Here is an 11,617-nt window from a genome sequence, read left to right on the forward strand (position 1 = left end):
ATGGGTGGACTTCAGCAACAAAGCAAAATCCACCACCAGATGGCAATCGAAGACTCCGTTTTAAAAAGTTCTTTTAAACTATTAAACCCTAATCAGCCAATCACATGGCTGCAACTTAGACATCTAGACATGGTCAAGACGACTTGCTGAAGTTCAAATTCAGCACTGGGGTGGAAAGAAAGTGGACTTGAGTGGCTTTGAACGAGGCTGGTGGTTGGTGTTGATGGGCTGGTCTGAGTGTTTCAGAAACAGCTGTTTAGTGTTTGGTGTAAATAAGAGGAATGTACAGATCAGTCCTGCCTTGAACCACCCCACCAGGCTGCTGCTACTGCTTCTGCTTCTGCTTCTGCTGCGGCTGGTGGTGCTGGTGGTGGTGGTGCTGCTGCTGCTGCTACTGCTGCGGCTGGTGGTGCTGGTGGTGAGCTTGATGCAGAAGATTATTTATTCGTACTTTGTATTATTGCTTACATAACATGACTTTATATGTGATGTCAGTGATAACAGTTAAAGAGGCCAATAAGACTGGAAGATAATAAACTTTTATAATGATCATATTAGGCTGCATTTACTAACTGAGGTATCATATAAAACAACTTTATTAAAGAGAATTATTTTGGCTTGAGTCCATCTGGAGAAGTTGCTGAAGCATTTGTAAACATCTTTTTCTGACGCAATGCTTTGATTAAGCATTTAATTTAAGCCACTGTAATCACTGAAAGTTGACCTCTAATTGACTAGTCCACGTTGTTTTCTTTTTCAACCCCGGTGGTATTTGCTGAGCGCAGGTTTGAGATCGACGATAACATCAGTGGGTGCAATTAAATAATACATTTATTACATAACCAGAGAATAACAGTTGCATTTCACATTGCAGATCTTCATTCGACCTTTTAGCCATTGACTGGTGAAGATGAAATCACGGGGAGGTTTCATAATAAAGAATATTAACTATTAAAAATCACTGTATGTGTATAAAAGCAGGGTGTGGTTTATTAAAGTTACATGTTCCCCTTCTTACAAACAAACCTGTGCATATAACACACATTCTGAATCCAAGGACTTTGCAAACGCTTTTCTCAACTTTATCAGTAATTCAAAGGTGACTTTGCTAATTGGATAAAGGCAGTCGGTGACCCACTACTTTACCTCACCCATTATCTGTTATTGGCAACACTTTATCAATGATGTAATAAATAAATAAATGTACTCCTGCGTGTTCTCTTTATTGAGGTTAATGTGCGAGAGTTGACATCACTTTTAATATTCATTTATTTAAGCGGTCCATTAAACTATAAAAGTAGTATATCCAATTAAAGTGATTGTTGCATTAATCAGTGGAGAATCTAAATTAAGAATCAGCAAGATTATTTAGATTATTTATAATGACCGAGTTCCTCGGATGTTGTGATGATTTGTGTTTCAATCATTTGATGATTTAATGATTTCATGTTTTGTTCATTAGGCCCAGAGCACCAGAACTTGACCTCTATCGTACCAACAGTAAGTAATCATCTCTGCTCAGCATCCATAATGTGCTAATCATAATCACTTTTCATAATATGTTAATAAACGTGTGGACGCAGGTGAGAAATGTGGATTCTTCGTTTTAAGAATCAGTTTGTTTTCAGTTTGGCGACACTGTAAATCTTGTTCGTTGCAACATCCGTGACATCGTGACTTACGTTCTTTAGTCTGCAGCAGCGCCACAAACAGCACACGATGTTCGATCCACCCCCGGTTTATCTGACAGAGAACTGTGACCATAAAACTTGAGCTCCAATAAAATAATGCCGTTGGACACTGATATCTGAACATTTGACCCCAGTGTTGTTTTCATTCTGATGTACCGAACGTAAGGTCAAACTTGGTATCCTATAGCGAGGAAAGAGCCCATAATATGCAAAAGGGGGGAAAATGCTTCTGAAACGAATGCAAGAAATGAATGCTTCTGTTAGAAATGAATGTTTCTGTTAGAAATGAATGTTTTTGTTACCCTTCCACCCATCTGCCTATAGAATACATTTCTAGAATCCCTGTTTTATGATAGATATTCATTCTGCCTCTGTTTTATTAAAATGCCTCTTTTTCATGTGCTCATTCCATTTAATTCATGTCTCTGTGACGGATTTTGTTGCTAATTTTGTCATCAGATTGATATTGATATAGTGATAAACTCGCAAAAGATAAAAACAACAAATGATGCACTTTTAATGGGCTTTATTTCAGTTTACAGTTATCCTCAAGCAATAACGTGTCATTGGTGATACAAACATTGGCATTAAGCTACTTTTGTCTCTTTAAATAACAAATAAAAACATTTGAATAAAAGATCTTAGATGTAATGCCTGTTCAAAAGTTCACACTGAGTTCATTTTCAGTTTTTCATCAAAGATTTTGGTGTCGCTGAGCACCGTTGTGCCGGCGTCAGGCGGCAGGTCGAAGAACAGCTCGTCGTCAAAACAGTCGCCGTCGGGCGGCGACGCCATGAAGGGGAGCCTCATGACCCACCCTGTGATCAGCCCGCCGATCGTAGCTGCTGCTATGGTGGAGGCGATGGCTGCCAGCTGGTACATGGCCTGCTCCTCCGCAGAGCGCCCCAAGCCCGGTTTCAGCCCGGGTATCAGCTTCTGCAGTTCCAGCAGCTTTGGATCACCCAAAGGTGGCGCTCGATGGGAGAAGATCTGGTACATGCTGGGCCCGTAGGTTTCCTCATTGGCCAGGAGGATGGCACAGATCCCTGCCGTGGAGGAAATGAGGCCTGTCAGCCCGTGGAGATTGTGAATCCCACACTGGTCTTGGATCCTCATGGTCTGGGCCAGAAAAGGTGACAGGTACCTGTAGCCAAAGAAACAGGCAGTACAGCCCATAATGCCTAGTACATATGCAGCTACAGGGGAAATCATCATGTCCGCAGATGCCCCCACAGTTACACCTCCGGCTAGAGTCACATTCTGAATATCAGCCATCGTGAGTTTTCCTCTTTTGTTGAACAATGCCGAGAGGGCAAAGGCGGTGATGGTGGAGGAGCTCAGACCGATGAAAGTGTGGAGAATTGCCCTGTGCTGGTCATCGCCTTTTATGGTAAGAGCAGAGTTGAACGAAGGCCAGAACACCCACAGGAACAGGGTCCCCATTACAGAGAGGATGTCAGAATGGTAGCTGGTGATCTCTTTTGCATGTCCCTTATTTAAAACTGGGCGGTACAGCACAAATGTCACCCCCAGGCCAAAGTAGCAGGCAAACAGGTGAATAAGAATGGAACCCCCTGCGTCATTGATCCTCAGGTATTTCAACACAGCCCACTCTGTCACAGCAAAGAAAGGGACCTCCAGTATAGCCATGAACAAGAGCTGGACAGGGCTCGTCTTGCCCAGCACAGCACCAAAAGAAATGAGGATCACGGCACAGGCAAACTCTGCATTCACAAGGTTGATCACCCCCAGGTGAATTTTACCATCATAGTAAAACTGGAAGAATCCCTGCACAAGGATGGCCCACTGGATGGTGAATGTAGCTGTCAGAAAATTGAAGACCATTCCGCTGAAGCCGTAAAAACGAAAAAAGGCCAACAGGCAGCCAAAACCTATGAAGATCATCACCTGCACGTCGGCAAAAAACGGGTAGTCGCGATAAACGGAGTTCTCCATCGGGTTTGTCTCATTGTTCTGCATTTTAGCGTCTGCATTGTCATCGTAAGTAACAAAGAGAGCGTAAAGAGTTATGATGACAACCTGCAGCACTAGCACAAGTGCAGGCAAGCGCACCCTCAAACTTGTAGAGGTATTCATGATGACAGACTGTGTTCTTGCCTCAACAGCGGTCTCATTTTATACAATTAGTTGCCCTGATAAGAGCTGTTAATGGCATTGGCTAAACAGGGGAAGCCAAGGTCGTGGTTATTTAACACTGCAACCTCTTTGAGGCGTGTACTTTAAGCTCAAATTCCATATATCACCATCTGTACGATATCAGATATCACCTTGTATACGGGAAATATCTTTGGGTAGCCAAGTGCAATATTAATAAAAAAATAAATAAACCCTTGGTTTACTTCTGTTGTATTTCAACAGGGTTTTAAGTATCCATATTTGAAATTTGTGTTCTTCATTCCACATTACATGAAAACTTCTTCATCTCTTTTTTAAGACAAAACAAAAATTAATATAGCGTCATGTTTACGGGATTAAAATCGAAAACCAACTCTGACAGACATTTGGGGTGTTTCTTTCGGAGTTTCAAGTACACTTTGTCTATATTCGCGCATGTGCCACTCCAAAGCACTAGAGGGCGTACGAACTAAAAACAGAGGCAGTCATTTTCCCCAGAAGAAGAGGAATATTGAGGAAATACGTTTCCCACAATTCCTTGCACTGCCAACGTATGCAAACAGGAACATGGCTACCGGTGTGTAACATCAGCAGCCGATTGTGGTAATAATTCTATCGGCCATTTAACAGCCTTGACAACATAACATTTGTTGTCCTTTATCACAGAAGAAAAGTCTTGGTAGAGTTTGTCGGTAAGGGAGTCGGACCGTCTAAAACCAGCGTCTTCTCTTCAGTCAACCACAGACAGGTAAGAAATGAGCGAATGTAGCTAACATTAGCGGTACCCGTCAGTCGCCACATCATTTTAATCAAATCCCAATAAATAGGTGAACAGAGAGCTAATGCTGAATTTAAACTAGACCTCAGTGTTAGGGTTAAACTACCGGACTGTTTTGAAAAATGGTCGAGTTTTGGCAATTAAAGAGCTCGACAGCAGACTAAATACGGTAAACGCTACCATCAAGAAGCAGAAATCGGAGGCCGAAAAATGAACTGAGGGAAATACTAAACTAGTGTAAGAGACTCGATGTCGTGAAAATCAGGGCAGCATAAAATTTAAAAATGGGCAAAATATGGACATTCATTCAAACGGCAACACCTGTCAATGCTTTGCAAGTATGTGTTATAACTGTATTGTCTGCAGTTCTCTTGGAAAGAGAGACACCATTAAACCATTAAGTGGGTTGGAAGCATTAGCTGTGGGTGTTCAGTATATTATAATTTAAATTAATCACTCTGTCTTTTCATATTTTTGGTAGGTATTGATCAGGATGGCGAGTCCACGGACCCGAAGAGTTTTGAAGGAAGTGAGGACTCAAGATGAGAATAATGTACGATGCAATTTATAATTCTGTTGTGTTACTGTGGTAGTTTCTGAAAATCCCTGCTTCTATAATCCCTTTCTAGTGTGAAGACCGGAGAATTAATCAAGTCAAACTTAAATCAAATGTTAAATATGCATGTTATAAGTACATTGTTTTAAAAATGTCCTCATAAAACACTGCACTGTATACTGTATCTATTAAAATTGTAAAATTGATTGGTTCAATAATGGACTGCACATAATGCCATTTTCTATTCTTTTTCCAGCTTTGTTTTGAGTGTGGGGCTTTTAATCCTCAGTGGGTTAGTGTGACATATGGGATCTGGATTTGTCTCGAGTGCTCTGGGAAGCACAGGGGCCTCGGAGTCCATCTCAGGTAAGCTCACTGGAATGCAGCATCGTGTTGATTCGTGTAGAGTCGACTAATACTTTTAAAGTAACAGAATCTGGTAATTACATTATTATTGTCTCTTCTCCACTGCCTGCAGTTTTGTCCGCTCTGTCACCATGGACAAGTGGAAAGATATTGAGCTTGAAAAGATGAAAGCTGGAGGAAATGGAAAATTCAGACTGTTTCTGGAACTCCAGGATGATTTCAACCCCAACTGGACCCTGCAGGAGAAATATAACAGCAAAGCTGCAGCACTCTTCCGAGACAAGGTGAAAGATGCAGACACTTCTCTAAAAGTCCACATGTCTGTGAGGTTAAAGGCATTTAAACGCATTTAAACAACAAAAATATATATATTAAAATGTTTCGCAGGGTAGGAAATCCTCTGAATTTAAATTTGCAAACCAGTACAGGGGTGTGAGTTGATGATTCTTTTGTGTTGCCAGGTGGCAACTTTAGCTGAGGGGAAGGAGTGGTCCATGGAAACGTCCCCTGCAAGGAACTGGACATCTCCTCAACCCAAGACTGGCCTCTCTTCCTCTCACCGGTAAAAGTGGCGTGAACGTTTGAAAAATCCGGTATTTAAAGTTAACAGCTCAAAGCAGTAAGTCGTGCCTCTGCCCTCAGCTCTGGAGGATCTGGGCAGAACACCGCTGCATCAAATGACAAAGCTTTTGAAGACTGGTTGAGTGATGATGTTAATTCTTATCAGAGGTACATATTTTGTTACTTTACAGTTTAAATTAATACATACATGCCTATTTTTCTCACTAATTCAAATGTATTTGTACTGGGACAGTGGAGGAGGCTACAGTGGGAATCAAGAGAACCGTTATGTTGGTTTTGGGAACACTGTGACACCTGAAAAAAAAGAGGACGACTTATTCAACAATGCCATGTCTTCTATTTACTCGGTAGGTCGAGATGTGTTCAATTATTGGCACTCTGTGTTTTGTTTTTCTCACCTTTTGTCTGCCTGTTTTTCAGGGTTGGAGCAGTTTTACGGTTGGAGCTAGCAAGATTGCGTCCATCGCCAAAGACAATGTAAGTGTTTGAAAGGCTGATCCCGCTGATGTTTTTACTGCTGATCCAGGACCACAGACAGCAGTTTCAACCACAACTGAATGGTGCTGCATAACTGTGATGTTGTTCACCATCAGCCTGTCAGGGTGTGTACACGGACGAGGCCTGGCGACACCCAGGCTGAATTTCCCGTAGACGTCTGCAAAACCAACACGTTGCCACAGTCATAATTGTAATAATTGTAATCATTTAGATATGCTGATTAGAGATCTTTTATTAATGCACAGGGTGTCAGTAAAAGATGCACCCTTTGTGTACTTATAAATAATGTATTTGTTTTACTGCATTTTTAATTAGGTGTTTTTTTTCTGTCGTGCAGACAGCTAAACTTGCAAATCAAGCGACCCTGAAGGTAAGATGACTGAGATGATACTTGCTTTACTTAACAATTTATTGGGTCAGGATTCTGTTTATCCTTTGTGCTTTTCTGTGTTATTAAAATATACTCTAAGCCATAATATAGGCCATTTTGTGAATGGTAAATCTTAACATACCTCTGTTATTACCTTACTATCTCTTTGCCTTCTCTGGATTTAGTTAAAGGGCTATAAAGCGCCCCCAGAACCGGTAAAGCAGATAATGGGTGCATGGTGCTTCTTTTTGCATCATGTGTTTTTATTTGATCATTCACATTAGCCATTTTCATTTATGTCATATAAATGTTTTAACACTTCAGCTTGAATAACTTTGCATCTTGTTTGCCTTGAAGTCTGTATTTTAATTTTGTAGATAACCTGTGAAAAACAGTTGGGGCTGGAATTGCCTTCAATTTCTGCCCCGCTAGAGAAATGCCCCATGACCTTTTGGGGGCAGGGTTATCTATCCATGCATGCCAGTTTCAGTGGGACTGCCTTTAATGCACTAAACATGCCATGATTTTATTTTTAAGTCTATATTTCTGGTATGCTGATGCTTTTTACCCCTCCTTCTCTGGTTCAGTGTGATGGTGATGAATGACCTGTCGTTCCACACAGCAGTGCAGCATCTTGCTCTTTTGATGAATGACAAACTGTTTCATTCAAGTGAATTCTCCCCCTCTGACCTCTGACTAGGCCACAGAGTTAGGACAGACATTAAATGAGAATGTTATCAAACCTACACAAGAAAAGGTAACGCCATACGTGGAGTTAATGTGGTGGGGTAGTGGTGGCGGTGCTCTAACATAAGCAGCTGCAGTTTTGCCCTTTTCTGCCCTGCTTGCTTTAGTTTGTCTGCTTTGTCAGTTTATATCAAAAGACAAAACTTTTAAGCACTTGTGTTTGTGACTCAGCCGTGGAGCCGAAGCTCATGGCTGCACAGTATATTTAGAAATACGCATGAGTCATTGTAGACTCACAGCACTATTATTGGATGTGGCTTAACAGTAAACCCCAGATATTTGGATGCCAAGCCTTATTCCAAACACTTATTTAACCCCCCTCGGGGGGGACTCTGACTGTCATGTGACTTTTGGAAGAGAGACTGGGATTCTTTAGTTTTGTCTTTTGATGTACAGTTGACTTTAGCGTCTATGCATTGCCACATGACAACTGTCTTTCTTGCTTGCAGTTTCTCGGTTGCATTATTTACTTTTTAAGCAAAGCTTTTTCTCGTGTTGATTGGAACTGTGCTTAACACAAATCGCTTCCCAAAAAACACGCAGATGCTCGCTGAACTCACGTCTGTCAAACATTGGAAACTGTCATTTGTCTTTGGTTTCTTAACGATAATTTGGCTCATCCAGGTGAAAGATGGCAAATTACTAGATGAAATGGCAGTCAGCGTGACTGGGCTGGCAAACAAGGTAGGATGGGCAGACGTCTGCCACACTGGGGCAAAACCAATCTCCTGAGCAACTAATACCACCTCACATCTATCGGATCCACATCTGTAGTCTGCTCCAATGTGCCTCCATGTGCGAGGGAGACTGGTTTTGCTGGGAAAATGTATATCTGAACAATACTAATTTAATGTAATCTCTTATTTTTCTTGCTGCCTTTTTAATGTGGTGAGTAAAATAGCAGTTAGTGTTTCAACATACGTGTCTTTATATTAACCACATTTGACTGTTGCTAAGGTTAGGCTGAAGAATTTCTTTCTTTCTTGTTTTTTTTTTTTAAATTTTAGGTCTGTAGGTTTTCTCATTGCTGCACACTTTGTTGTTTATTATAGTTGGTTGTTAGTCCCACTAGAGATCTAAAATCTGGATGTTTTCACACTTTCATTCATAAATTGCTCAAGCATGCTGGCGTCTCAAGTGTTCTCTCGCCTTTAGGTTCAGGGAGCTGGAACAAAGCTGACTAACCTCTTCATGGGAAAAGCAGAAGACGGGTAAGAGTAACGACCAGATAGAGCCGAGTCTCCCGTTTCCAAATGTGAGGCTTCCTAACGGCATTGAACCCATTCTCTTTGTTTTCTTTGATGTTAGCTCAACTGAAGAGAGCTACCAGAACATGGATCCCAACCAGGGGTATCAAGGCAGCCAGTCCGTCTCAAGGGACTTCTGGGAGACCTTTGGCAGTAATACTTCTTTAAAAGCCAAGAAATCTCCCAGCAGTGACAGCTGGACCATGGCAGATAACTCTGCAAAGAAGAGCTCTGACAGTTGGGACAATTGGGGCTCTGAAGCAGCGTCCAACAACAAACACAGCACAGAGGAGAGCTGGGAGGCCTGGGACAACAACTGGGAGAACGCAGGCGGGAAGTCAAAGAAGAGTCCCACAAAACCCGCCGAGGAATCTTGGGACAGCGCCGGGTGGTGACCTGGCTGCCACACATCACCGTTTCTCTGGCCTTCTTTCTGTTTCCATCTGTTCATCTCACCGGCACTTTGAGGAGCATCTTCAGCTAGATTCCCATCAGTCCCTTCAAAGTTTTCCATTTTTAAACTAATGTCCTTACAGGAAAACTGACTGGTATCTGTCTATTGTGAACCGCCCCACAGATCTCAACTAATCCGTGTACATATGGTCAGAATCTGTCCAGATATATTAGTTTTAATGGAGAACTAACCAACACCATGCAGAATTCATCATTGAAGTATAAAACTTATGCACGACAGAGAAAAATATAACGCTGTAAATACAAACCCTTATAGACGACTGTATGATTGACCCAACACTCATGGCATTATTTTATTTTTCTACATCCCATAATATGCCAATTTTAGATACTGTAGTTATAAAGTGGTTCATCATATTAATGAAGCAGGAGTTTGTTTAGCAAAGATGACACCGACAGAAAACAGCTGAGCTTTCAGTCAAATTACCGAATCATTCCTTTACATTAAACATAATTCAAATCATTCCTGATCGGAAGGCTTTGCTGGAGGAGAGAACTTTTGCTTTTGCTGATTTAAAACATTCTCATGCTGGAAACGCTCGCTAATCGCGTCCAGAATTATTAAATTATTTTTAATATTTGTTGAATGCTGTTCTCGTTTCGCCTGCCAGTTTCTAACATGCAGCAGCAGAGTTTAACGTAAATGTTTACAGTAGTTATGGAGAATTCTTTCTAAAATAAATATGAACCTTTTTCTCTTTCTGACCCTGAAGTGGGCTGATACCAGTTTAAATGATATTAAGGGGAAATGACAGCTTCACGAGTTCCCTTAATGGCGTTTACACTTTCCATACGTCAGTAGCTGGAGTCTTGCAGTAGATGGATTTATTCACTGTGGGTCATGCGCTGAAGGGGTGACCTTTGACCCTCAGCTGTACTGTAAACGTAACCTCGTCTGGAGCCTCTTCACCTTTTGACATTGTGTATTTGTAAGATCTGGTGGTTATTTACTGGCTAACTGAAATAATTTTAGACGTTGGGGTGTTGTTAAAAGCAACCCAATATAATCAGTGTTCCTTCAGTGTTTCAAGCTGATGATTTTAAGGATTTGGCCAGTTTCGAGGCACCCAACTACCCTCAGTGGCCTTTGAAATATAAAGACGGATGACGTTGCTACTTTGATTGTAACGTTGAGCGTTTGTGTGTATTTACCGACTGACGCTCACGCCGACTGCAGAGAAATTAGACTGAATCCAAATCCAACCTAATTTTCCTGTTTTAATTCGTCTTTCTGTACGGACTTAAGTGTCAAAGTGCAATATCTCTGCTGTGTTGTCGGGCGTTGGGCGTCCCAACTGGTCAAACAACGTGCGTGAGGTGTGAACCCCGACTAACGAACCCGTGCCCTACCTCTAAATCTTTTGTGGCTCGTGTCAGAGGATGAAACCAGCCCTGCAGTTTTGACAGGTTGTCGGTGATGAGCAAACGTACAAAACACACACATTAAGGCCACACACACTCCTGTATGTTACTAACCCCAAACCGCTGTGACTTGCTTCTGCTGATGTCTGTTTTACAGTATCGTCACCGTCATCTTTGTGTTTATGTGCCGATATCTATTTTATTTTGTTTTTTACAAACGGAAGAAATGCTGCGACATCGCAGCAAAGAGATGCATCTGTTTGCCACTTGCATGGAGACGGCCTTCTAGTTCCTCTGAACATCCTCCCGGGGTTCGTTTGACCCAGAGACCTGCAGAACGTGTCGCTGACCGATGGACATTTTAAAAAAATATCATCTAAATATGACTGTGTGTAGTTTTCCAGAGCGGTACTTGAGCTGGGTGTCTGTGCCTGTCAACTATCTGAGGTCGGGCGTGTCCAGGTTCGTTCATGGGGGTGAATATTTAACAGAAATACTATTTTTTGATGTCATGCATGTAATGTAATGTTTGAGCTGTTGGTTTCCAAACTGTCGTCTCCTGGGTGTGACTCGTCGGTCGGGGCTGTGAATAGTTTTCCTGTACACGTGGATTTACGTGCTCAATAAAACGTGATGTGGAAGCATTGAGGTTGTGTTGTGTTCACTGCCGGGTGTAAAATTGGATTATTTAGGAGTTAAACAAGGAGAGCACAAATGTAAACATGCTGCTTTGGGATGAGACGGAGGCGTTTTGTCTTTAGGAAGTGGAAAATGGAACATTTGCCTTCTCCATATTGCACCAGTCTCGTT

The 11,617-nt window shown here is 41.8% G+C and overlaps 2 protein-coding genes across 8 annotated transcripts; one reads left to right on the plus strand and one right to left on the minus strand.

Annotated features, from left to right (window-relative positions):
- Nucleotides 1-2,202: 2,202 nt before the first annotated feature.
- rh50 (Rh50-like protein) lies at nucleotides 2,203-4,378 on the minus strand. The gene has a single exon (XM_057029243.1). It carries the CDS (start codon nucleotides 3,786-3,788, stop codon nucleotides 2,358-2,360), a length of 1,431 nt encoding a protein of 476 aa, XP_056885223.1. The 5' UTR covers nucleotides 3,789-4,378; the 3' UTR covers nucleotides 2,203-2,357.
- Nucleotides 4,366-11,451, plus strand: arfgap1 (ADP-ribosylation factor GTPase activating protein 1). Of its 7 annotated transcripts, XM_057029244.1 has the most exons (15): nucleotides 4,366-4,404; nucleotides 4,494-4,575; nucleotides 5,087-5,158; nucleotides 5,418-5,527; nucleotides 5,640-5,811; nucleotides 5,989-6,089; nucleotides 6,170-6,256; nucleotides 6,342-6,456; nucleotides 6,530-6,586; nucleotides 6,945-6,977; nucleotides 7,163-7,192; nucleotides 7,678-7,734; nucleotides 8,349-8,408; nucleotides 8,880-8,935; nucleotides 9,033-11,451. In XM_057029244.1, exons 3-15 carry the CDS (start codon nucleotides 5,099-5,101, stop codon nucleotides 9,364-9,366), a joined length of 1,272 nt encoding a protein of 423 aa, XP_056885224.1. In that variant the 5' UTR covers nucleotides 4,366-4,404; nucleotides 4,494-4,575; nucleotides 5,087-5,098; the 3' UTR covers nucleotides 9,367-11,451. The 7 variants fall into 7 exon arrangements, with proteins under 7 accessions (XP_056885224.1, XP_056885227.1, XP_056885226.1 ...); XM_057029247.1 differs by lacking the exon at nucleotides 8,349-8,408 and having other exon boundaries at nucleotides 4,378-4,575; nucleotides 8,886-8,935; XM_057029246.1 differs by lacking the exon at nucleotides 7,163-7,192 and having other exon boundaries at nucleotides 4,378-4,575.
- The last annotated feature ends 166 nt before the right edge of the window (nucleotides 11,452-11,617 follow it).

Source organism: Takifugu flavidus, chromosome 4 (assembly GCF_003711565.1).
Source record: "Takifugu flavidus isolate HTHZ2018 chromosome 4, ASM371156v2, whole genome shotgun sequence".
Classification (NCBI taxonomy): Eukaryota; Metazoa; Chordata; class Actinopteri; order Tetraodontiformes; family Tetraodontidae; genus Takifugu; species Takifugu flavidus.

Excerpts from the sequence above, each read along its gene's own strand:
- rh50 (XM_057029243.1), bottom strand. The coding sequence starts at position 3,788 with ATGAATACCTCTACAAGTTTGAGGGTGCGCTTGCCTGCACTTGTGCTA.
- arfgap1 (XM_057029244.1), top strand. The coding sequence starts at position 5,099 with ATGGCGAGTCCACGGACCCGAAGAGTTTTGAAGGAAGTGAGGACTCAA. Across the intron at positions 6,587-6,944 it reads CGTCCATCGCCAAAGACAAT|ACAGCTAAACTTGCAAATCA; the intron begins GTAAGTGTTTGA and ends TCTGTCGTGCAG. Across the intron at positions 8,409-8,879 it reads TGACTGGGCTGGCAAACAAG|GTTCAGGGAGCTGGAACAAA; the intron begins GTAGGATGGGCA and ends TCTCGCCTTTAG.